The sequence below is a fragment of the Taudactylus pleione genome, unplaced genomic scaffold (genome assembly GCF_031769625.1).
Source record: "Taudactylus pleione unplaced genomic scaffold, aTauple2 ptg000386l, whole genome shotgun sequence".
NCBI lineage: Eukaryota > Metazoa > Chordata > Amphibia > Anura > Myobatrachidae > Taudactylus > Taudactylus pleione.
The window spans coordinates 16582730-16605886 of NW_028284787.1; the positions used below are offsets into that span (position 1 = coordinate 16582730).

Consider the following 23157-nt stretch of genomic DNA (forward strand, 5'->3'; position numbering starts at 1 on the left):
AAGGGTGGTCACACTAAATATTTATTTGAGTTCTCTTCTGTTCATTCACTTTGCATTTTGTTAATTGATCAAAATAAACTATTAACACTTCTATTTTTGAAAGCACCCACACTTTGCAGCATTTTTTTCACACCTTCCTAAAACACACACACACATATCTATATATATATATATATATATATATATATATATATATATATATATATATATATCTATCTATCTATATATATATATATATATATACATAAAACAGTATGGTACTGAATTAGCGTTCAGTCCCGTATTTTTTATATCCCGGTTGTTTTATATAAATATGAGCATCTATTCAACTATAATCCCGTTTTTGCAGTGGCAGCTGTGTGTTCTCCAGAAGAACCAGTTGTTGGTGAGAACAAGCGCCTTTATAGTGTAGTATTTGATTACAATGCGGCACAATCTCTCAATAATTAGCATGCATACCGTAATAACCCAGAACAACAAGCATTTGGAAAGGAGTACTCTTCCTGGCTTCACCGGGTTGTTTCCCTAAAACCACCCAAAGGTAAATGGCAATATACTCCAAACATAGGGCTCAAAAAGAGAGAGAAAACTCTCAGTGTAGTATATTTCAAAATTATGTTTTCCTAACCTTCCCAGTGCCTAACCCTAACCTCCCCCCCCCAGTGCCTAAAACTAACCTCCCTCTAATACCCCAAAACCTACCTGTCGGGATTTCAGCGGTATTTAGACAGTCAGCATCCCGTACATCCCATATTATATATATATATATATATATATATATATATATATATATATATTAGGGATGTGCAGGCTCGGATAGGTTCGAGTTTGCACGTGGAGTTCGGAATTTTCCCTCCAAAAAAACGGAACTCAGAACGAGGCAAAACGTCATCTTACATGGACGAACATCATCATTCCTGGACAAAAGTCCAGGAATGATGATGTTCGTCCATGTAAGATGACGTTTTGCCTCTTTCTGAGTTCCGTTTTTTTGGAGGGAAAAATCCGAACTCCACGTGCAAACTCGAACCTATCCGAGCCTGCACATCCCTAATATATACATATATATATATATATATATATATATATATATACATACATATACACATATATACATATATACACATACATACATATATACACATACATACATACACACACACACACGCAGAGCAGCAAAAATTGCAGGGAAAATGGTGGCGGCCATTTTCCCGGTGACTTGCGCATACACAGTAGATTCTGGCATTAAGCCAGACAGGAGGGGGCTCAAACTGAGGCTGCACAAGGCCCCCTCCTCTTTTAAAATGCTACTGCATATATATGTGTGTTTGTATACGAGTTAGTGTGTGCGTGTCATACATATATATAAAAATGTAAATTTATTAAGGGCCTCATATTAAGGCTGAATCGAATAAACTGAATTTTCCCATTGGGCACAGGTTCTTAAACTCTGTCATCAGGACCCCACACAGTGCATATTTTCCAGGTCACCTCACACAATCAAAAGTGAAACAATTAGCTCCACCTGTGGATCTTTAAAAATGTGTCAGTGTGCACCTGCTGGATGACCTGGAAAATGTGAACTGTGTGGGGTCCTGAGGACAGAGTTTGAGAACCACTGCCATATGGAATTTCTGAGATGGGGCATGGCTTTTGAGGGGCTACACTTTAAAAGTTATTGGACGTACTGAGCGCAAATTTGCATGTGACGCGCAGAACTGTCCCCCGATGCTGCATGCTAAAAATTCAGGACAAAAATAATAAAAAATTAGTTTAAACTTTTTAAATTACTCCCAATTACTATCAGTTTTTTTCTTCCACTCAGAGCTTGACAAATCCAGGGCACCTTGCTGACTAAGATTTTAGCCCTGTCAACCTGATTTTATTAAGAGACAGGTACTGTTGAAAACTTGACAATTAAAAAAAACAGTTACAAAGCACTCCTATTGGTAGTTACAGGAGTGGGCAGGATGCTGCGCACCTTTCACGGGGAGCAATTCATTCAATTACTGTGGCTTCTCCCTTCTACTTTTAAGATTGTAGATCTATTTATTTTCCCTGCAGCACTGCTGGCAGTGGGAGGAGAGTTACTACACCACGGGGAAATGCAGTGCAGCCAGCAGAGGGAGTGAGTGATCTCCATGGAGCTTTAGCAAGGCCAGCAGAGGGTTGCAGAGTGACCAGGCCGTGGGGAGCTGCAGCACTGCTGGCAGTGGTGAGGAGAGTGTCCGGTACGCGGGAAGCTGCAATAGCATCTGCATGGAGTAGGACCACCAGGGAGCTGCAGCACTGCTGACCAGGAAGGAGTACGATGTCCTCCAGGGGGCTGTACACAGCTGTCAAATGACTATTTGATTTCAACAGAATATCTTCCTGCTATATATATATATATATATATATATATATATATATATATATATACACACATACATATACAGTCAGGTCCATAAATATTGGGACATTGACAGAATTTTCATATTTTGTCCTCTATTCACAACCACAATGGCTTTGAAATGAAACAAACAAGATGTGCTTTAACTGCAGACTTTCAGATTTAATTTGAGGGTAATTACATCCAAATCAGGTGAACGGTGTAGGAATTACAACAGTTTTTATATGTGCCCCCCACTTTTTAAGGGGCCAAAAGTAATGTGACAAACTAAACTATCCTAAATCTAACTTTCACTTTTTAATACTTTGTTGCAAATCCTTTGCAGGCAATTACAGCCTGAAGTCTGGAACGCATAGACATCACCAGACGCTGGGTTTCATCCCTGGTGATGCTCTGCCAGGCCTCTACTGCAAATGTCTTCAGTTCCTGCTTGTTCTTGGGGCATTTTCCCTTCAGTTTTGTCTTCATCAAGTAAAATGCATACTCAATCGGATTCAGGTCAGGGGATTGACTTGGCCATTGCATAACATTCCACTTTTTAGCCTAAAAAAACCTCTTTAGTTGTTTTTGCAGTATGCTTCGGGTCATTGTCCATCTGCACTGTGAAGCGCTGTCCAATGAGTTCTGAAGCATTTGACTGAATATAAGCATATAATATTGCCCGAAACACTTCAGAATTCATTCTGCTGCTTTTGTCAGCAGTCACATCATCAATAAATACAAGGGAACCAGTTCCATTGGCAGCCATACATGCCCACTCCATGACACTACCACCACCATGCTTCACTGATGAGGTGGTATGTTTTGGATCATGAGCAGTTCCTTTCCTTCTCTTCCCATCACTCTGGTAAAAGTTGATCTTTGTCTCATCTGTCATCAGGATGTTGTTGAAGAACTGTAATGGCTTTTTTAGATGTTGTTTGGTAAACTCTAATCTGGTCTTCCTGTTTTTGTGGCTCACCAATGGTTTGCATCTTCTGGTGAGCCCTCTATATTCACTCTTGTGAAGTCTTCACTTGATTGTTGACTTTGACACATATACATCTACCTCCTGGAGAGTGTTCTTGATTTGGCCAACTGTTGTGAAGGGGTTTTTCTTCACCAGGGAAATAATTCTTTTGTCATCCACCACAGTTGTTTTCCGTGGTCTTCCGGGTATTTTGGTGTTGCTGAGCTCTCCGGTGCGTTCTTTCTTTTTAACAATGTTCCAAACAGTTGATTTGGCCACACCTAATGTTTTTGCTATCTCTCTGTTGGGTTTGTTTTGATTTTTCAGCCTAATGATGGCTTGCTTCACTGATAGTGACAGTTCTTTGGATCTCATATTGAGAGATGACAGCAACTGATTCCAAATGCAAATGTCACACCTAGAATCAACTCCAGACCTTTTACCTGCTTAATTGATAATGAAATAACGAGGGAATAGCCCACACCTGTCCATGAAATAGCTTTTGAGTTGATAGTCCCATTACTTTTGGCCCCTTAAAAAGTGGGAGGCACATATTGAAACTGTTGTAATTCCTACACCGTTCACCCGATTTGGATGTAATTACCCTCAAATTAAATCTGAAAGTCTGCAGTTAAAGCACATCTTGTTTGTTTCATTTCAAAACCATTGTGGTGGTGAATAGAGGCCAAAATCTGAAAATTCTGTCAATGTCCCAATATTTATGGACCTGACTGTATGTGTATGTGTATGTATATATATATATATATATATATATATATATATATATACACATACACAGTCAAAAGTTTGAGAGAATGCCATAAGTGTGCAAAGCTGTCGTCCAAGCAAAAGGGGGCTACTTTGAGGAATCTAAAATATAAAACATATTTTGATTTGTTTAACACTTTTTGCTTACAACATAATCCCATGTGTTCTTTCATAGTTTTGATGTCTTCAGTATTAATCTATGTTGAAAATAATTTAAATAAACAAAGATCATTGAATGAGAAGGTGTGTGTCCAAACTTTAGACTGGTACTCAGGGCCGGCCCGCCCATTACACAGACAACGAAGGCGCGCAGAGCACCAGCCGGCAGAGGGCGCCGTGAATAGCCACGTTCCCGGCACGGCCACAGACACTGGAGTGGAAAGACAACTCTCCAGCTCCCCATTCAGTGTCTCCGGAGACTGTGTGTAGGCATGCAACGTGGGGACATCACACCGCACACGCCTACCCGTGCTTCATCGCTGTTACCAGTGATGAGGAGCTGTGCACAAATGCTACTCCTTGGACGCCCACCTGTTAACCATGGAAATGAAGGTAAGCAGTGACCGCCCACCTGTCAGGATGTCTGTCACTGCTTTGGAGCCAAGACGGGGAGGGGAGGAGGATGGGGAGGGGGCACATTATATAAAGTGTTTTAGGAACTAAAAATAGGCAGGCATCCATCATTTGTTTAATTAGTTACTCAATTTACTGTTTAATTCAAAAGCTAATCATATATATATATATATATATATATATATATTTATATATTATGTACACAGTATGAGGAAGCCTTATATGACTTTTGAATGGACTCATACTAACTGTACCTGGAGGTACCCCAATAGGGATTGATCGCTGTGACTAATAAGATAAGCTACTTTTTCTTGTTGTTTTTGTGTGTTATATGTGTATTTTTGTATATTAAAACTGAATATTTACAAAATATACCACACTATGGAAGCAAATTATTCTGCTTCAATAAGGTTGTAGCTATCTGGTCCGTGATTTCCTGGGCGAAGAAATGTAAGCTGAAGGTCACGTCTGACGTGGAACCCTTTTGACTGCGATCTAAGGATGGTTTCCTTATATGCTTAACATACAAGTATATCTATGGTACGCGCATATGAATATATATACATTTAATTCATGGTAGTGTGTGTATGTATATATATATATATATATATATATATATATATATACACACACATATATATATATATATATATATATACACACACATACACACACACACACACATATACACACACGTATATACACGCATTGATATATCTTATGAAAGACCAAGCATGTTTATTTGAAAAAAAAAAGCTGCTGGGAGCTATATCTATATATCTTATAACTTATATGCCTGCAATTTAAACATTTTCTTGAGTAATTAAACTAATTATATATATATACACACACACACACACACACACACACAGGTATATATATATATATATATATATATATATATATATAATGTTTCAATGATGTTTGTTGATATCGCTTGAGGTTGTGTGCTGGTATTTTTTTTTTTTTTTCATGGTGCCGATACCCTGGAATTTACCTGGACAAACATCATCTTTTTATAGGCATTTGTTGACTGGAGAGAGGGACTGGAGGCACAAATCCAGTGTGACAAAAATGGGGGGCGTGACTTTCCCACCAGACCGTGCCTTTGGTGCTTGCGTTGGTACCCGTTGGGGCACCAAACTATTATTTGCATACCTAAAAAATTTTGCCTGGGCCAGCCCTACTGTTACTGGTATTACATGTGCATCCAGTAACCGCCGTTACTGCAGTGGGTTTTCAACAGTTAATTAAGGTCCTGTGTCCTCGCTACCAGATCCCTTCTAGATTCCACTTCGCTAGAACAGCAATTCCAAGTCTGTACAAGGACATTTAAAAAAAACCTTATTAATGTCCTCAGAAATGCCGTTGTACCCACTGTCCACTTGAAAACTGATATGTGGACAAGTGGGACAGGGCAAACTAAGGATTACAAGACTGTGACAGCCCACTGGGTAGGTGTATTGCCTACAACAGCAACATCTCCTAAAAGGCAGCTGATACAGAGGCAGGCTACTCTTTGTATAACTGGTTTCACTAAGAGGCATACCGCTGAGAACTTCATAGAAAAACTCAGGGAAATCATTGCTAAATGGCTTACCCCACTTGCCCTCTCCTCTGGATTTGTGATTTCGGACAATGCTCTATTGTTAGAGCATTACATGTGGGCAAATTCCAACATGTCCCATGTTTTGCTCACACAATTCATTTGGTGGTGCAACGTTTTTTAAAAAGTGACACGGTCGTGCAGGAGATGCCCTCGGTGGCCCGCAAAATATCCGGACATTTTAGACATTCGGCGACCTCTTGTCGAAGATTGCATGACCAGCAGGTACTGTTAAATTTGCCCTTCCATCAGCTGAAGCAAGAGGTAGTAACTCGGTGGAATTCTACCCTCTATATCATTAAGCGGATGGAGGAATAGCAAAAGGCCATCCAGGCTTATACAACGGACTATGGCCCTGATTCAGACCCACTCGCGAGCGGCTGTCCGCTCGCAAGTGGGTCGATGTTCTGCACTGAGCATGCGCACGACGGAGGGAGCTCCGTCGTGCGCATGCGCCAGACGCGACGAGCGAAGGAAAGTCCTTCGCTCGTTGTGTCTGATCAAAGGGAGCGTGCTGTCGATGTTGATTGACAGCACGCCCCCTTTGGTGGGCGTGCCTCCCTGATGGGGGCGTTCCCACGGGAACGGCTCCCGTCAGAAGCCGGCCCACTGACATCACTAGTGATGTCAGTGGGAGTGATTTTGGCTCTGATAGAGCCAAAATCACTCCGGAGCTTGCGGTTGAAAACCTCAACCGCAGGCTCCGGCTCGCAGTTTCGATGGTCGCGATGGTCACGACCATCGCGGCCATCAAAATGCACACTCGTATAGGCTGTGGGTGGTGACCCAGCGCTATACGAGCGTCCAGGAGGACGCTCCATTTTTATGGAGGGCGGCCCTCATTCAGAGCGTGCGCTCTGCTCAGAGTGTACGGCTCTGAATGAGGGCCTATGACATAGGCCGTGGGAGGGGGAATGCACCTTACTCAAGCGCAGTGGAGAATAATTTCTGTGTTGTGCAAGGTTCTCAAACCCTTTGAACTTGCCACACGTGAAGTTAGTTCAGACACTGCCAACTTGAGTCAGGTCATTCCCCTCATCAGACTTTTGCAAAAACAGCTGGAGAAACTGAAGGAGGAGCTGAAACGGAGCGATTGTGCAAAGTATGTCGGACTGGTGGATCAAGCCCTTGATTAACTTCACCAGGATCAAAGAGTCGTCAATCTATTGAAATCTGAAAAATATATTTTGGCCACCATTCTGGATCCTAGGTTTAAGTCCTACCTTGTGAGATTTTTTTTTTCCAATAGACCAAAATCTAAAACTATGCAAAGAGTTGTTGGTCAAAATATTGACATCTGCAGCTGAATGTGAAACGCCATCATCTCCTCCTTCAGTTTCAACAGCTGCCAGGAAAAAACTAAATTTTCCTTACAGAATGCCTGCTGGTCATGCAGATTGTTCACCAAAAAATTACATCTGGTCGGGCCTGAGAGAACTGCCTACTAGTGACATGTCTTCTATCGTGACTATGTGTGATACAGTTTCCATTCACAGAATGGATCGTATTTGGCCTGAATGCATGAAGACATCCAGTGATTCTGTCACTGTGTTCTGTAGCCCACTTTATTCCTACCTGAATCGCAAACTGACATACGGAATAGTAAACACAGACACCATGGAGGCCTTTGCTATTCCGCTGCCTGCATGCCAACCAATACCTCCCAGACTACACCCACTGGGGGGACCAGGTCTTGATAAAGACCATCCCCATCTGTTGCTACTAGGCCTTCTTCTTCCAAACCATCCATGCTGGACTTCCTGTCCAAAAATGGTAAGCAGGGTACAGAAAGAGGAGCTAGATGTCCCCAATTACATTTTTTTTCTTCTATCATAGATGATGTGAAGAGACAAGAGCTTCAGATGTTGGAAGTACAGGGGCTCCCACCTATTTGGCTTCCCTCCAGAGAAAAGAGCTCTGTTCCTCAGGAAGTGTCTATGCCTGAGCTGATAGGTAGGTAGTCTCTGTCTGTTGGTCAACACCCTTCAGAATATGGCAACCCAGAATAACAACAACTATCATAATGTGTCCACTGATAACCAGCCTGATCCCTTAACAACAACATACCCCATATGGCCAACTCATAACATGACACCCAATTTGCAGCCTCCTCTTCCTTATGACACTAATTCAGTCACCATGGTTGATCAATCAGCCATATGTGGTCCACCCAATTTTTGGCCTTCCACATTCTAACATTCACAAATCTAAGAAGAAGTGGACAGTGGGAACAATGGCAATTTGAAGGCCACTAACTGACTGTTTTTTTAATGTCCCTGTACAGGTCGGAAAATTCTGTTAAATCATCCTTTGCAAACCCTCTGTTCTGTAAGTCAATTGTCTATTTATTTTTGGAAAGTACGCTTCCTGGTCCCCTTCTGGAATGAAAATAAAAATCAACTCTCAGCAAGCAGGCATGGCTCTCAAGAAAGAAAAGTGATACTTAAACCTTAGGTCTGAAATGTTGCATTTGCTGCTCTATTCCGCTTGTTCACAATATATCTCATATGGTTAAGTGGACAGTTGGAACAACGGCAGTTTGAAGGCCACTAACTAACTGTTTTTTTTATGTCCCTGTACAAGTTGGGAAATGTCTTTAGAGAAGATTTGCACAGCATTATTTAAGTCAATTGTTTATTTTTGGAAAGCATGCTTCCTGGTCCCCTTGTGAGCTGCGAGGTGTTCAAAACTGACTGGAAATGAGTGGAAATAAATGTTATTGAGATTATTAATACTGTAGGAACAAAAAAAGGCCCATTATATGTGATTTTAGCAGTTTTTTTTTTATTCAAGAAAAAATGCAGACCCAAAACCAAAACACGAAAACAAAACACGGAGGTGAGGTTTTGGCAAAACCAATCCAGATCCAAAACAAGGGGAGATCCAGATCCAAAACACGAGGGTCAGCGCACATCTCTAATTCTAACCAGCTCCTTTGCGTTTCAACCCTTAGTTTCTGCAATTTCAATTTGAGTGTATAGTTCAGTCTTTCCCCTCCGCCACTGGCGTAAATTTCCCCCAGTAAAATGTGTACCTCTGTCACTCTCTATTACCTCAGATACTCCATAATGGCATACAACTTCTTGTACAGTAGTAATTTTTTTGCAACTATCTTTGTGTTTGCTGCCTTGCAAGGCCATGGCAAATTTGAAAACAGGTCTGTGCACACTAAAACATACATACCTAGAACATTTAGGTAACTGGATAAAATGAATCTGTAACATGTCTGTGGGGTACTTTTTACTGTAACTTGACTACTTTTCCTGGGTTGCGTAAAGCAACCCAACCTCCGTAACAAAATAAGAGGACCTATCAATAGCATTGATAATGGTTTTCATGGTTGAATCCAGCTAATTGGTTTAAGGGTCTTGAAGGATGGTTTTCTGGTATCCTACATATGATACTTCAGGGCCTAGCCTTACTACTCATTGTTTTTACTGTTATTAAGTTTGCTGTATGGCTGATTAAGAAAATGCTCACACTTGATTGTTGTTCTTTTAAGGGCGAACAAGAAAAACAGCCAAATGTTATGATTGGACTGATAATGACCGGGCAAATCGGAGCGCAAGACTATCAACACACATTGTCAGAAGTGCAAGTCACCACAACACAATGGACTCAAGTACTTGTTTAATATGTGGACTTAATAAGGAGGCTGACCCAATTGAATATGCTGCAATTCTATAAGTAAACCTGAAGTTGAATGGGGTATAAGGTTGCGGGATAGCTTTACTTGGGTATATGTGTAGTGGCATTTGGCAGGCTACGTGCTGTCAACCCCCATTGCTAATTGGTGCAGCAACATGTGCACATACTTCAGAATCCAAAGTCAGAAAGAGGGTAAACTTGGGTCTAACCGACAGGTGTGAATGGTCATTGTGCCCACCACTCATCCCTCTTATAGTGAAGGTGAGTGAAGTAGTATCTGTGTAAAGGTAGTCACCAGTAGCAGGTAGTATAGCTTGTAATGAGGAGTATTCATTTCAACAAAAGAGGGGACTGTGAAAGAATATGTATTTAAGTGTTCAACTGTATTACAACAGAATGTTACATAGAATTGCATCTGTATAAGGTTAAGTCAGCCAATGTCCAAGGTTAACTATCCAAGGCTTAGGAGAACTTCTTGACATAATGTACAGACCATTCCGCTTCTAGCTAACAGCAATGGGCGGCATGAAAAGTAATCTGCATATGCGCAGTCATGTTTTCTCTTCTTTTGCAATCAGAATGCTTTATAATCCTATGTAGATAGAATAAACGAGCAGAGTGCTTGTTACACAAACTTGCTGTGTGTGTGTCACTCACTCCCTGGCTGTATGCACTGAACACTGTAATGCTGTGACTCACCACTTACTGTGAACTGGGGAAACCCTCTGACGGCCTTCATTTAGGAAAAAAAAATAAACCTTTGTAGTATTGCCCCGTCAGATATATTTTTTTACACTGAAAATAAAAACATACATTTACTAGGAACTCTCTAGATAAAGTAAAGCATTTGGTTAATCATATTATATATGTCAGATAAATAGGTTATGAAAGTAATAAATACATAAAATGGAAAAGTTGATATCCTCACCAGAGCCACAATTGACACCACATGTATTCGTTTGACTACAGAACTTCAGTAGCTGTATAGATCTTTACATATATGTACGGTAGATTACTGTAATGATTTTGATTGGGTCAACTAAATAAGGGAAAGTTATAATGCAGAGATGCCCATATTTTGTATAAAAATAACTAACTGAAACTGTCAGCTCAAGACTATCAAGTCACAGAATTTAATAAACTGCAATCAAAACATCTCAATATTGAAACCACGTCATTGAGGTTGGGTGATAATGAAATGGGGTGTTTTAAATTACATGCATCTTTACTTAAGTTATACGACACTGCCAAACCTCTCAATAGAGTTAACACACTGCAAGTAAATAGTTGGAGTTAAGACACCTCCTACCCATTTTCTGCTAGAACTCAGGGGGTCATTCAGACCCGCTCGCGAGCAAAGTTCGCTCGCTAGCAGGTCGATGTTGTGAGACTGCGCATGCGCATGACGGAGGGAGCTCCGTTGTGCGCATGCGCGAGACCCGGCGAGCGACGAGAAATACGTCGCTCGGGGTCTCGCACCAAAGGGGGCGTGCTGTCGATGGTGACTGACAGCACGCCCCCTTTGGTGGGCGTGCCGGGGGTGTGGCGGCCAGCTGGAGGCGTTCTCATGGGAACGCCTACCGTCTGAGTCCAGCCCCACTGACATCAGTAGTGATGTCAGCGGGAGTGACTTTGGCTCTGATAGAGCCAAAATCACTCCTGGGCTTGCGGCAGCGAGACCCTACCGCAGGGTCTCGTCACAAGCCCGATGGTCTTTGACCATCGCGACCATCATCATGGAAGCTCGCTATAGCTGTGGGTGGTAACCCCCAGCTATGCGAGCGTCCATGAGGACGCTCCAAAAAAAGGTAGGAGGGCCCTGATTCAGAGTGAGCGCTCTGGTCAGAGCGTTCAGCTCTGAATAAGGCCCTCAGTCAGCCAGCATTGCAAACTCCAAAAAGGTTATTATGACACCATTTTTTTGTTTTTGTATTGTTTTCATTCTCAAAGATCTCATACTTAAGTCAACGTAAGAGTTGACGTTTAGATGAAAAGTTTTTATCTTTTTTTAAAGATATTAGCAATAAAGCTGGCCATCAACTATACAATTTTCTGTCAGATATCTGTCCAATCAGGCTGGTTGGAATTAAAACCTTGTAACGTATGGGAGCAAATGACAGTCGTACATTTGCTCACAAACATTGGAAAATAGCCAAAAATGGTTGTTCAGACAAATTGGTTAAAACACATGAATTTAACCAATTTGAACAATTATTTTTGACCTTTTTTCACTGTTTAAAACCATATGATCGACTGTCATTTGCTCCCATACATTACCAGATTTTCATTCCAACCAGCCAGATTGGACAGATATCTGACAGAAAATTGTATAGTGGATGCCCAGCATAACACAGAAGTTGTCAATTTTGTTGTTCTTGGATTACTATCTAGAAATAAAAAAATTAAAAATAAAAAGTTTCTTCTCTATTCTCCATGAGACTATTTTATCAAAATAGCTCATTCAATACTTCATTATTCACAATATACTAATGGTCTTCTAAAAATCATCCTTACAATTTCAAAATCAGGTATAAAATATAACCGGGTCATAATGACCCACCTCAACATCCGTGCCACAACTTTCCACCAGAATGACGCCAGCCTCTCAAGTTTATTTAATGAATGCTTCCTGCCAAATCAAATTAAGATATTAAAACCATATAATCACCCAGTCTTTGGAAAGCAAATAATGATGGTTATTTCTACATTTAAAAAAAGTTCTAAAGCAACTGGACATCCAGGTAGAAGGGAAAGGCAAAGTAGACATCAAACAATACAGAACAATTTTACTGCCTACCTTTTGGAACATAGGACCTGATTCAGAGTTGCACACTAATGCTGCTGCATCTTTGTATGCTGCTGCTTTGCGAAAATATGCAAATGTTGCAGACACTGAGGAATGTATTGAGACGCCCTCCTGCAGCTCTGAAAATCCAAGCATCTGCGTACAGAGACTCAGAATCTGTTGCAGATCATTCGATTATCGACCTATGGTCACACAGAATGGCTGCAGGAACGAAGACGCAGGAGCTATTTTTCTGTGGTGTACGGGATGCAGACAATGTGACAAGCCCCCAAAATGGCTGTGACACGCACTCGTTCCTCATTACCTACCCGAAAGTCTCCCTGACTGTCAATCACACTGCGAGAAAATAGTTGCTGAGAGTGAGTACAGTAATGTATTGACGCATGCACAGTTTACTCACAGTTTAATCACTCAACTGCAAAAGTATCGTCATAGCATACATCTCTGAATCAGTCCCATAGTTAGAAATTAAGATAGAAAAGCCTCCAGTTTGAGAGATGTGAAAATTCAATATTGGAAACAGAGAAGGTGACTTAATCCTGAGGTTCATGGAGAGAAGGTCAAACAAAGTGCTCATTACACAAGGCAAAGTATTGTTGCTTGTTATCCATGTTTACAAGCAGTTTTTAAATGTCAGCAAAATAAAAATATCAGTTCTCGGAAGCTCACATCTATATAAAGCTTTTGTTGCAAATGGAAGGTGTACATAGAGTTATGTAGTCAGTTGATTAGGACAGATGGCTTTAAAAATATCTGGCTAAAAAGAGGGAAAAAAAACCTACATTTAATTGTACGGCACTATTACTAAAATATAACTACGTTACATCTTTGGTTTAGAAACACCTTTATGTAAATAAGTCATATTGAAATGGATACAATGAAAGCAAAACATTTACTTATGACTCATTGAAATATTTACAAGTAGTGTCACTGCAATTATTAATATTAACCTTTATAATTAAGCCACCACAAAGTTTATGCAGTCATGTACATGGTATGTAAACAGTAAAACATGACAGCTCAATGGTACAGTAAATGTGAAATGACAAAGTAAGTAGGACTAGAGAACGATAATTGGGGACTATTTCTTGACAGGCAAGTATAAATTAGTTAAAGGGCGAGGAAGTCAGTTTAGCACTCAATGAGCCTGTGCCCCTCGAAGAACGAGCACAAAGACACACAGCGTTCTAGGAGACAATGCACTATAAGCACAGAAAGCAATGATAGTGCACGGGAGGAACATGACGAAGGAGGGCCTTGTCCATTAGAGTGTACATGCTAAAGGGAGGGGAAAACAGTTGGAGAAGTGTAGGAGAGAAGAGTGATGGTTTAGGAGGGATGGTAGGCTTTAATGAAAATGTGAACTTTAAGTGAACATTTCAAGCTGGTTAGATTGGGAAAAAGTCTGACTTGGCGAGGGAGTGAGTTCCAAAGGAGGGAAGCAGAATGGGAAAAATTTTGAAAGTCAGGGTGAAAAGAGGTAACCAGGGTGGAGTGGAGGCCTCAATTGGAGAGAGCGAGGACAAAAATTATGTTAAAAATGTAGGAGGGGGCAGATGAATTGTGTGCTTTGTATGTGAGGGTCAGAAGTTTGAACTGGATTTTGAAGGAATGGGGAGCTAATACAGCATGTTGCAGTGGGGAGAAGCCAACACAGAAAGATGATGTGGGAAGCAGAATTCATGATAGATTGAAGTGGGGAAAAGCAAGTAATGGGGCAAAATAGGAGGTGGTTACAATAGTTGAGGTGGGAGATGAGTGCATGGAAAAGGGGATTTGGGGGTGGGGGGAGGGGATCAGTGGTGAGAAAGCCTGATCTTAGAAATGCTTCAGAGATGGAAACGGCATAAATGAGATATTAAATATGTAGGTTAAAGCATAGGTAAGAATCGAGGACACCCAACCAGTGGACTTGGAGTATAGCCAGGAGGGTGTTCTTGTCAACAGAGAGGAGGTGATTGTGGGGATCCTGGAATGGGGAGAAGGTACATGAGGAGACCTGATTTGGACATATGTAAGTTTGGAAAACACTGGGGCATCCTGCAAGGGATGGCAGAGAGACAGAAAGAGAACCAAGCAAGGACTGAGGGAGAGAGGTTAGGGGAAGAAAGGTAAATTTCATCTCCACTATAGTTGGCAGTGGACAGGAAACGAGTTGATATTCACCAAGGGAAGAGAGGAGGTGTTCAAGTATGGTTCCTTGTGATATGCATGCAGGTAGAGTTCAAGGAAGGGGGGGGAGGGAGTCGAGTTAGCGGAAGAGGCAGAAAATTAATAGTTAGTGAGGTAGGAGGTAACCCAAGAGAGGAATGATTCTTGGAGACCAATGGAGTGGATGATTTGAAGGAGAAGGGGGTTATTAACAATGTTAAAAAGGGAGCAGATGTATCGAGAAGGATGAGAATTGCGAACTGACCAATGGCTTTGGCAAGGGTGGTTTCAGTAGAGTGGATGGGATGGAAACTGGATTGGAGAAGGTCAAGAAGGGAGTGAGAAATGAGGAGATTCAGAGAGACAATATTCTCAAGGGTCTTGGGAGTAATAAAAAAAAAAAAAAAAAAAAGAGGATAGAGGGGACAGCAGTTTGAGACATCGTCTTGGTCAAGTGAGGGTATCTTAAGGAAGGGTGAAACATGAACATCTTTAAAGAGGAACAGATTGAAGAGAAGGGCAAGATGAGAACAGGCTTCAGGGGAGAAGGAGTGAAGAAGTTGCGAGGGGGCAAGTTAGCGAGGCGTCGCACCCTGCCTGAATTTAAAGGGGCAAAATGCGCTCTGCCCTTATAGTGGTGTCCACTAAAATAGCCTGGTGCCTTTCCCATCAGCGGGCCACAGTGTCCTGCGGGTGGAAAAAGCTGTGGTAAGCTGGTAAGCTGTCTCCACTGGGTAAATAGATGGCATGCACATGGGGGTACGGATGACCATTGACCATCGATTATTCATAATCATCGTTGGTTTATGGCTAATGTCGAATGCTTTTACCATAGATGGGGAGAACCAGTTTCCCGCCATCGATGGCATAGCATAATCAAATGCTTTTGTTTTTACAAAATGCCGGGACACTGAGCATAGCTCCGCCCCCGACACCCACAAAGCCTCGTCTCCGGGTTCTGATTGGCCCACAGGCCAGTCAGTCATATAACAGGGATGACCATCGATGGCTACTTGCTATATCGCAAATCGATGGTAACCACACAGATTGCCATCCCTACTTGGGTGAAGCACAGTACCTCCATAAGTGCTGGGCAAGCCCTCAAGTGTGACAAATTGGGGGCATGTCACAAGGACACGTCCCCTCCCCGGTTCGACCACACACCCTATTTGGAGCCTCTGACGCATGCAGATGCTCTGTGCTGGATGTTCCATATCCTGCCCTTCCCGCAGTCTAGCGGGAACACTACAAGTGGTGGTGTGAGATGAGAGGAGGACACAGACTTTATCCCAAATGATGGGGAAGAAGGAAGATCAGGTGGAAGGTGAGGTAAGGGGCAGGAAGATGATGGAGGGCTGAAATGTCATTGCGAAAGGTGTCAATCTTGGTCATCAAATAGATATCAAAGTTGAAGGCTGAGTAGGAGTATAGAGGAAGGATTTAGAGGTGGCAAATAGTTGTCAAAGTTTGTGAGGAGATTAGAGAACTGAAGTATGATTGCTTAGTATGTGTAGAGCTGTAGGAGGAGAGTATGAATTTAAAGTGAAGGAAATCAGCATAAAAAAATCGATTTCCTTAATACAGGAGGAAATACTCAACACACTTTGGGCCTGATTCAGAGCCGCTCGTAAGCGGCCGCTCGTTCGTTCCGAGCGATGTTTGCCAAACTGCGCATGCGTACGGATCGTTATACGCATGCGCGAACCAGTCAGTGCGGTCAAAAATCGTGAGCTCGCAAAATAGCGAATGCCTGCTAATTTGAGTGACAGGATGAGGCGTATGTGGGTGGTAACAGGGGAAGGTGCTTGAAAACGGGGAGTGGAGATCCGATCGCAGGCGTGCTTAAAGGTCAAAACGGGCGTTTTATGGGTGTGCATAATTAATACAGCAGCGTCATTGACCACGTCACTGGGTTATTTTTTAGCCAGAACTGCTCGCAAAATTGTGGTAGCAAAAACCAACCACAAGAATAGCGAGCAGCTCATACCCTGTTCGATGTACTCGATTAATCTAATAAATAGCGGACATGACGTAGGATGCGAGCGGCCAGGGGGCGTAGTTTCCCAAAAAACGACCGCAAGTTTTGTTAGCTCGTTCAGACCTAGAGGCGTGAACAGACCGCAAACAGCGAACGGTTCATTTTAATAGCCACCCCTATTTTCAGGACAAGCGAGCGCAAATAGCGACCGGCTCTGAATCAGGCCCTTTGTATACACAGCAGTGTGTAAGAATTTCTTTAGTTAGTGTGTAAACTTGGAGTGCCAGAGTTAGGGTGCAGATCAACAAAGACAGAGTAACAATCTAACTGGCTGTCTCGAACACCAGGGAAATGTCTTGAGATTTGATTAAATTGCTTTCAATATAATTTTTTAAAATCTGTTATCTCTTCTAACCTGCTGAAATATCTTCAGTGTCTATGTAAATTTTAAAGATGTTAAAGCACATTGTATAGATTTACATATGTTCCATACCATCTATTAATTGTAGCAAAGAAATTACTCAAAAACAGAATCCAAATTAGTTTAATGTACTATGTGCTTGGTGATAGTCACACCCACTTAGTGGCAAAAAAAAAAAAACACCACCCATGACAATACTTTATAAAATGGTATAGTATACTGCTTGTCTTCATTGGTCAAAGATTCTAGATGACATTTATCGTAGTAGACGACTAAGGGCCAAATACAATTAGCCAGGTTATCATTTATTAATTAGACAGACAGCATTATTTCTCCATAGGAATGAATGCAAATTTTTGTTCGCAGTCCCTGAGTAGATGAAAAGTACAGAAAAATCTGTAATTTAAGGTAAAATTGTCGGGACATGGCTCAATACCCCTGGGAACACGGGACACTATACATAGTATGATTGAAGGCGGATGTGTGTGAAGAGACACATTCTAGTGTTGGGACCAGCACATTACTCAAGCATCCGAGACCCCAGAACGCTGTGAGTGTAGCCTTGAATGACAAATTTTAATTTGCATTGAGGCAAAAAAGATTCATTCTTCACTGTTGAGCAGCATTCAGTCAGGGGTTTTTCATGGAAGTACGCAGAGGTCAGGAATTGTGGTTGGCTGGATAACAGGGTTGGGAAAAAAACCCCAAACCCTGCTTTTTTGGTTTAAACCAAGTTTTTTGCATGAATGTTTAAATGAAAAAAGAAAAATGAAGCTTGCTACGTATTAGAAACCTTGATCAATCACGTTTTAATGCTTTCTAAACAACAAACCAAAGTGATTAGGGATTCATATGATTTATTTAACATTTTTCAATAAAACCAATTTTAGACTAAACATAATTAAAACATGCAAAAGCACTTTTCAGAGAAACACACAAACACAAAACAAGTAGTTAAGTATTAGAACTTGAAATGTCACTGGCATTAAACATTTTGAATAAAACACTAGTTTAGAGACCTTTTCAGTTCCCAGTCTGTTTCGAAGCTTCAAATGAACTAAACTGAAAGAAGAAAAAAAAAATCTTTCTACACTAGCTGAAGATGCTTGAGCAGTCAGAAGTTGTTAAATAATGGGAAATACATTGGCGTTAACTTTTTTCAATTGCATTTTTTTGCTAGTTTATAATTCATAAGATGATACTTGTGACACCATAGAACAGTGGTCAGGGAACAGGGGTAAATTACCCCACATGGGGTAAAAATTAAATTCCTGGGGGTAATGGACGGACAGCCGGGCATGCATATGAATCATTCTATAATATAGAATGATTCATATGCATGCCCGGCTGTGCTGCATGGAGGCTCTAAGCCGGACGCTCGCTGAAATGTTATTACCAGCGGGAATCCGGCTCCTTCCCTGCAGCTCCACGTTAGCCGGAGGCTGGAGTTCTCTTCTGAACTCCAGCTTCCGCCTCTCTCCATGCGCACTATGGGAGAGACGTCATGACATCTCACTCCCATAGTTCCGAGGAGCAGCTGGGCGGACAGGACGGCGGCGGATGCAGGAGCGGGGATTAAGGGAAGTGTTTTTTTTTTTTGTACAAGCGGCACTACAGGGGCATTATATGGGGGCACTACTACAGGGGCATTATGTGGGGGCACTACTACAGGGGCATTATATGGGGGCACTACTACCGGGGCATAACTATGGGGGCATTACTATATGATTTTCCTTACTTTCAAATCAAGGGGGTAACGTCGGCGTATCTAAATATATTTTGGAGTAAAAGGTAAAAAAGTTCCCTGACCCCTGCCATAGAGACCAAGGGCAAAATTTACTAAGCGGCAGGTTCTAAACCCCGGCGGTTTGGCTATCCACAGATTTACTAAGGCCAAAACCGCTGCAAAACCGCACGTCAAAACACATTTTAGAATAGAATAGAACAGGGCAGTCATTTAGAAACTGCTGCAAAACAGTCACCAAACCCCCGGGGTTTAGAACCCGCCACTTAGTAAATGTTGCCCTAAGTTCTTCTTTCTAGCACTCATCTCAAGAGGACAGAAGGTTTTGAATTGAAATACAAAGGTAAACATGGAGATTAAACCATGAGGTGTTTCTCTGTGTATTGCCTTTTTTGTGTGTTGGTGTTTACTCTTTAAGATTGAGAATGTTAGCTGTAGTTATTTTTTCTTGCCCTATGGGATTGATGGGGGAGAAGTCTTAGCGTGATGCAAGGCAGATTTAGCACCTCTCTTATCTGGTTCATCCCCACTATATCTTTGTAGTGTGTGTGATTTACTGCATTGGTTCAGCTTACTCAGGTAAAGACCACAAGCAACAAGAATGAGGAAGAATATCAGACACAGCATTGTGCCTGTAGCCACAGCATAATACAAAAAAACATTTGGTTCAAACCATGGTTTAAACTGAGGTGGTTTAAACCAGCCAACCCTGCTGGATAATATTAAGATGAGGTAGTTAACGAGTAATGAGGATGATTAAAGGGGCTTATTGATGTAGCATGAGTGGTTAATGGAGGATGAAGGTTAATGATGAAAGTCGGAGCATTAGAGTTAATAGTAGAGTATAAGGGGTGTGTCTTTAAAAAAAAATAAACTTTTCTCTATAATTATTAATGCAAATGTTGCTATGTGAGGGGATTCCTGTATTTAAGGGACAAGTGTGCATTCTTTTCTCGACCAGTTATACCCAGCTAATGGCACAGACACTCAGTAGCCAATTAGATACACCGTCTTATTAACGCAAATATCAAAAATCAGCCAATCAAGGCACAGAAGCTCAGTGCGTAAAAGTATGAACACATGGTCAAAATGTTCAGTTGCTGTTCATACCAAACAGAATCGGAAGCTACTTTGACTGAGCTGTAGATTATTGAGCAAAAAAGTCAGCGGTGAATGGCAAGACTTGTTTAAGCTGACAGGAAGAAGAAAGTAACTCAAATAACCATGCATTACAATAGTGGTATGCAAAAGACCATCTGTGAACACACAGCACATGGAACTTTGAAGTTTATAAGGTACATAAGACCACCACCACATCAGGTTTTAATCTTGACAGCCATGAAAGGGGAAACTGGCTACAATGAACACAAGCTCAACAAAACTGGACAGATAAAGATTGAAGAGTGTGCCTAGCCTGATGAATTTTGTTTTATGTAGCAACATGTAGACGGTAGGGTCAGAATTTGACAAAGACAACATGAATAGTAGATCCATCCAGCCTTGTGACAACTGTCCAGACTGGAGGTGGTGGAATGGTATGGAGAACATTTAAATGCTTAATACCAATTGAAAATCAACGCCACAGCCTACCTGTGTATTGTTGAAGAACAAGTACAATCCTTAATGGCAAGGTTCTACGTACCTTCTAATAACTACTTCCAGCATAATAAGGCACAATGTCATTAAGCACGTCATCTCAAGCTACTTCCATAAATACATAAGCCTCCAAAGTCAGCAGAACAAAATCCATATGGTGGGATGTGATAGAAAAGGATAATTGCAACATACTGTAGGTTGACAAATCTGCAGTAACTGCATTATGCAATTATACCTTTAAGGAATGTTTCAAGCACTTTGCTGATTCCATGCAACAAACATTTTAGGCGGCTGTGTGAGCAAAGGGGTTCCTGCATACTACTGGAAGAGTGTACCTAAAAAAGTGGCCACTGAGTATTAAATATCCATTTTTAGAAGACCATAATTCAATCATAATTCAATCAAATCATAGAAATCATAGAAATATCATCATGATTAGAAATATGCAGTAAATAAAAGATAATCAGAAGTCACATTTATATGCTTTCCAAATCACTAGTCTCTGTTCATTATTCTGTATCAGTGTTTTAACAAGACATTTAAAAAGAAAGTGTTTTAATCTCTAGTGACATTACCCTAAGGAGAAATGTATAATTCATTAATATACAGAAATCTGTAGTTAATTATTTATACCTCTCAAAGTACTATTGAAGTTATTAAACCTGCACAATTTGCAAAGACTGTACAGGTTGAGTCTCCCATATCCAAATATTCCGAAATACGGAATATTCCGAATTACGGAATAATTTTGGCATGATAGATAATAAAACCTTTGATTTTTGATGGTTCAATGTACACAAAGGCATAAATTATTAAAAATATAGTATGAAATTACCTTCAGGCTGTGTGTATAGGGTGTAAATGAAACATTAAATTATTTCATGTATGTACACAAACTTTGCTTGAGCCACAAAATTATTGAAAATATTGTATAAAATGAGCTGCAGGCTATGTGTATATGGTGTATATAACACACAAATGCATTCTGTGTGTATATTGGGGTCCCATTCCCAAGATATTTCATTATGATATGCAATTATTCCAAAATACGGAATATTCCGTTATCCAAAATACCCCTGGTCCCAAGCATTTTGGATATGGGAGACTCAACCTGTATTTAATACTTCTCTTAATTGACTTCAGCATTACGCTTGTTTCCAGTGCTTTTATAAACATGTAGCAGAGCACCATCACGAATCAATAATAGTATTATATGTTTACTATGACTATATATGTATAGCAAGTCTGCTATTTTGAAATACCCTCAAATAGCTTGCATGTTAGAGGAATATAACAATGTTCTAATGTATGCTGCATTCAAATAATTTTCTCACAATTATTTTCAAGTGGAACAGTACACACCTCTTTCACTGGCATCATCCACGAGAACAATCTCTTGAAGAAGATGTCGTGGTGACCGATTTATCACACTGTGCACTGTCCTTAGTAGTGTTGTCCAGGCTTCATTGTGAAACACTATCACAACAGTTGTTGTTGGTAAACTGTCAGGATATACTTTTGTTTTACACCTGCAAGCAAGATAATAGAGTATGTGATTAATAAAGACAAACAAATCAAATAAAGTATTGGTAAAACTCTACTGCATTGATACTATATTCTACAAATGAAGGGTCTTTCTCGGATGTAAATATTATGCTGTTGTCCACAGGGCTGCCAAGAGAAATCCTGGGCCCCGGTACAGCCACTTCCCAAGTCCCCCCTGGAGGGGGTGTGGCCACAGCATGTTAGGGGCAGGGCTGCACCTCTTTGGGGGCGTGTCTAAATAATCAGTATGAGGGCACGGTAGTGTCTACATCAGTACATCCCCCTTCACAGAGAGGACCCTGATATCATCAGCCAGTGTCCAGCATCATTCCCTACCATCCAAGTGGGCATAGAGGGGGAATATAACCATGTGGCAAGCGTAGCGAGCCACCGAGCCCAAATCGCAGCAAGCCCGCGAGGGGACAACTTTCTTTAGGTGGCCTTAATGTGCATGGAACTGCACTTCCGCCCTCACTCACATCACTTCCAGGTCCCTAGCATGAAGGGGAAATAAGCTCGACCATGAGGGAACCCAGTTAGCAGCAGCTTTATTGAAACCAGCGCATGCCGGACCTTGCATAACTATTTATGTAAGCGTGTATATATATATTTATTTTATTTATTAACAGTTTCTTATATAGCGCAACATATTCCGTTGCGCTTTACAATTGGAAACATTGATCGAACAAAACGGTAATAACAGACAGACAGAGGTAAGAGGGCCCTGCTTGCAAGCTTACAATCTATAGGGAAATAGGCATTGATACACAAGGATAGGTGCTATATATATATATATATATATATATATATATATATATATATATATATATTAGGGATGTGCAGGCTCGGTTCTACTCGGTTCCGTTCGGTTCTTTTTACCGAACCTTATTGGCTATCCAAAACTCGTGACAGCTGAAACCCAATAAGATCCGGTAAAAAGAACCGAACGGAACCGAGTAGAACCGAGCCTGCACATCCCT

At 41.1% G+C, this 23157-nt stretch overlaps 1 protein-coding gene across 1 annotated transcript in view; it reads right to left on the reverse strand.

Moving 5' to 3' along the window:
* GALNT1 (polypeptide N-acetylgalactosaminyltransferase 1) overlaps window positions 1-23157 on the reverse strand; it is a 338886-nt gene that overhangs the window by 124923 nt on the left and 190806 nt on the right. The window contains exon 4 of the mRNA XM_088445731.1: window positions 21995-22161. Within this exon, the coding sequence (XP_088301857.1) occupies window positions 21995-22161 (167 nt within the window). The remainder of the gene's footprint in view (window positions 1-21994; window positions 22162-23157) is intronic.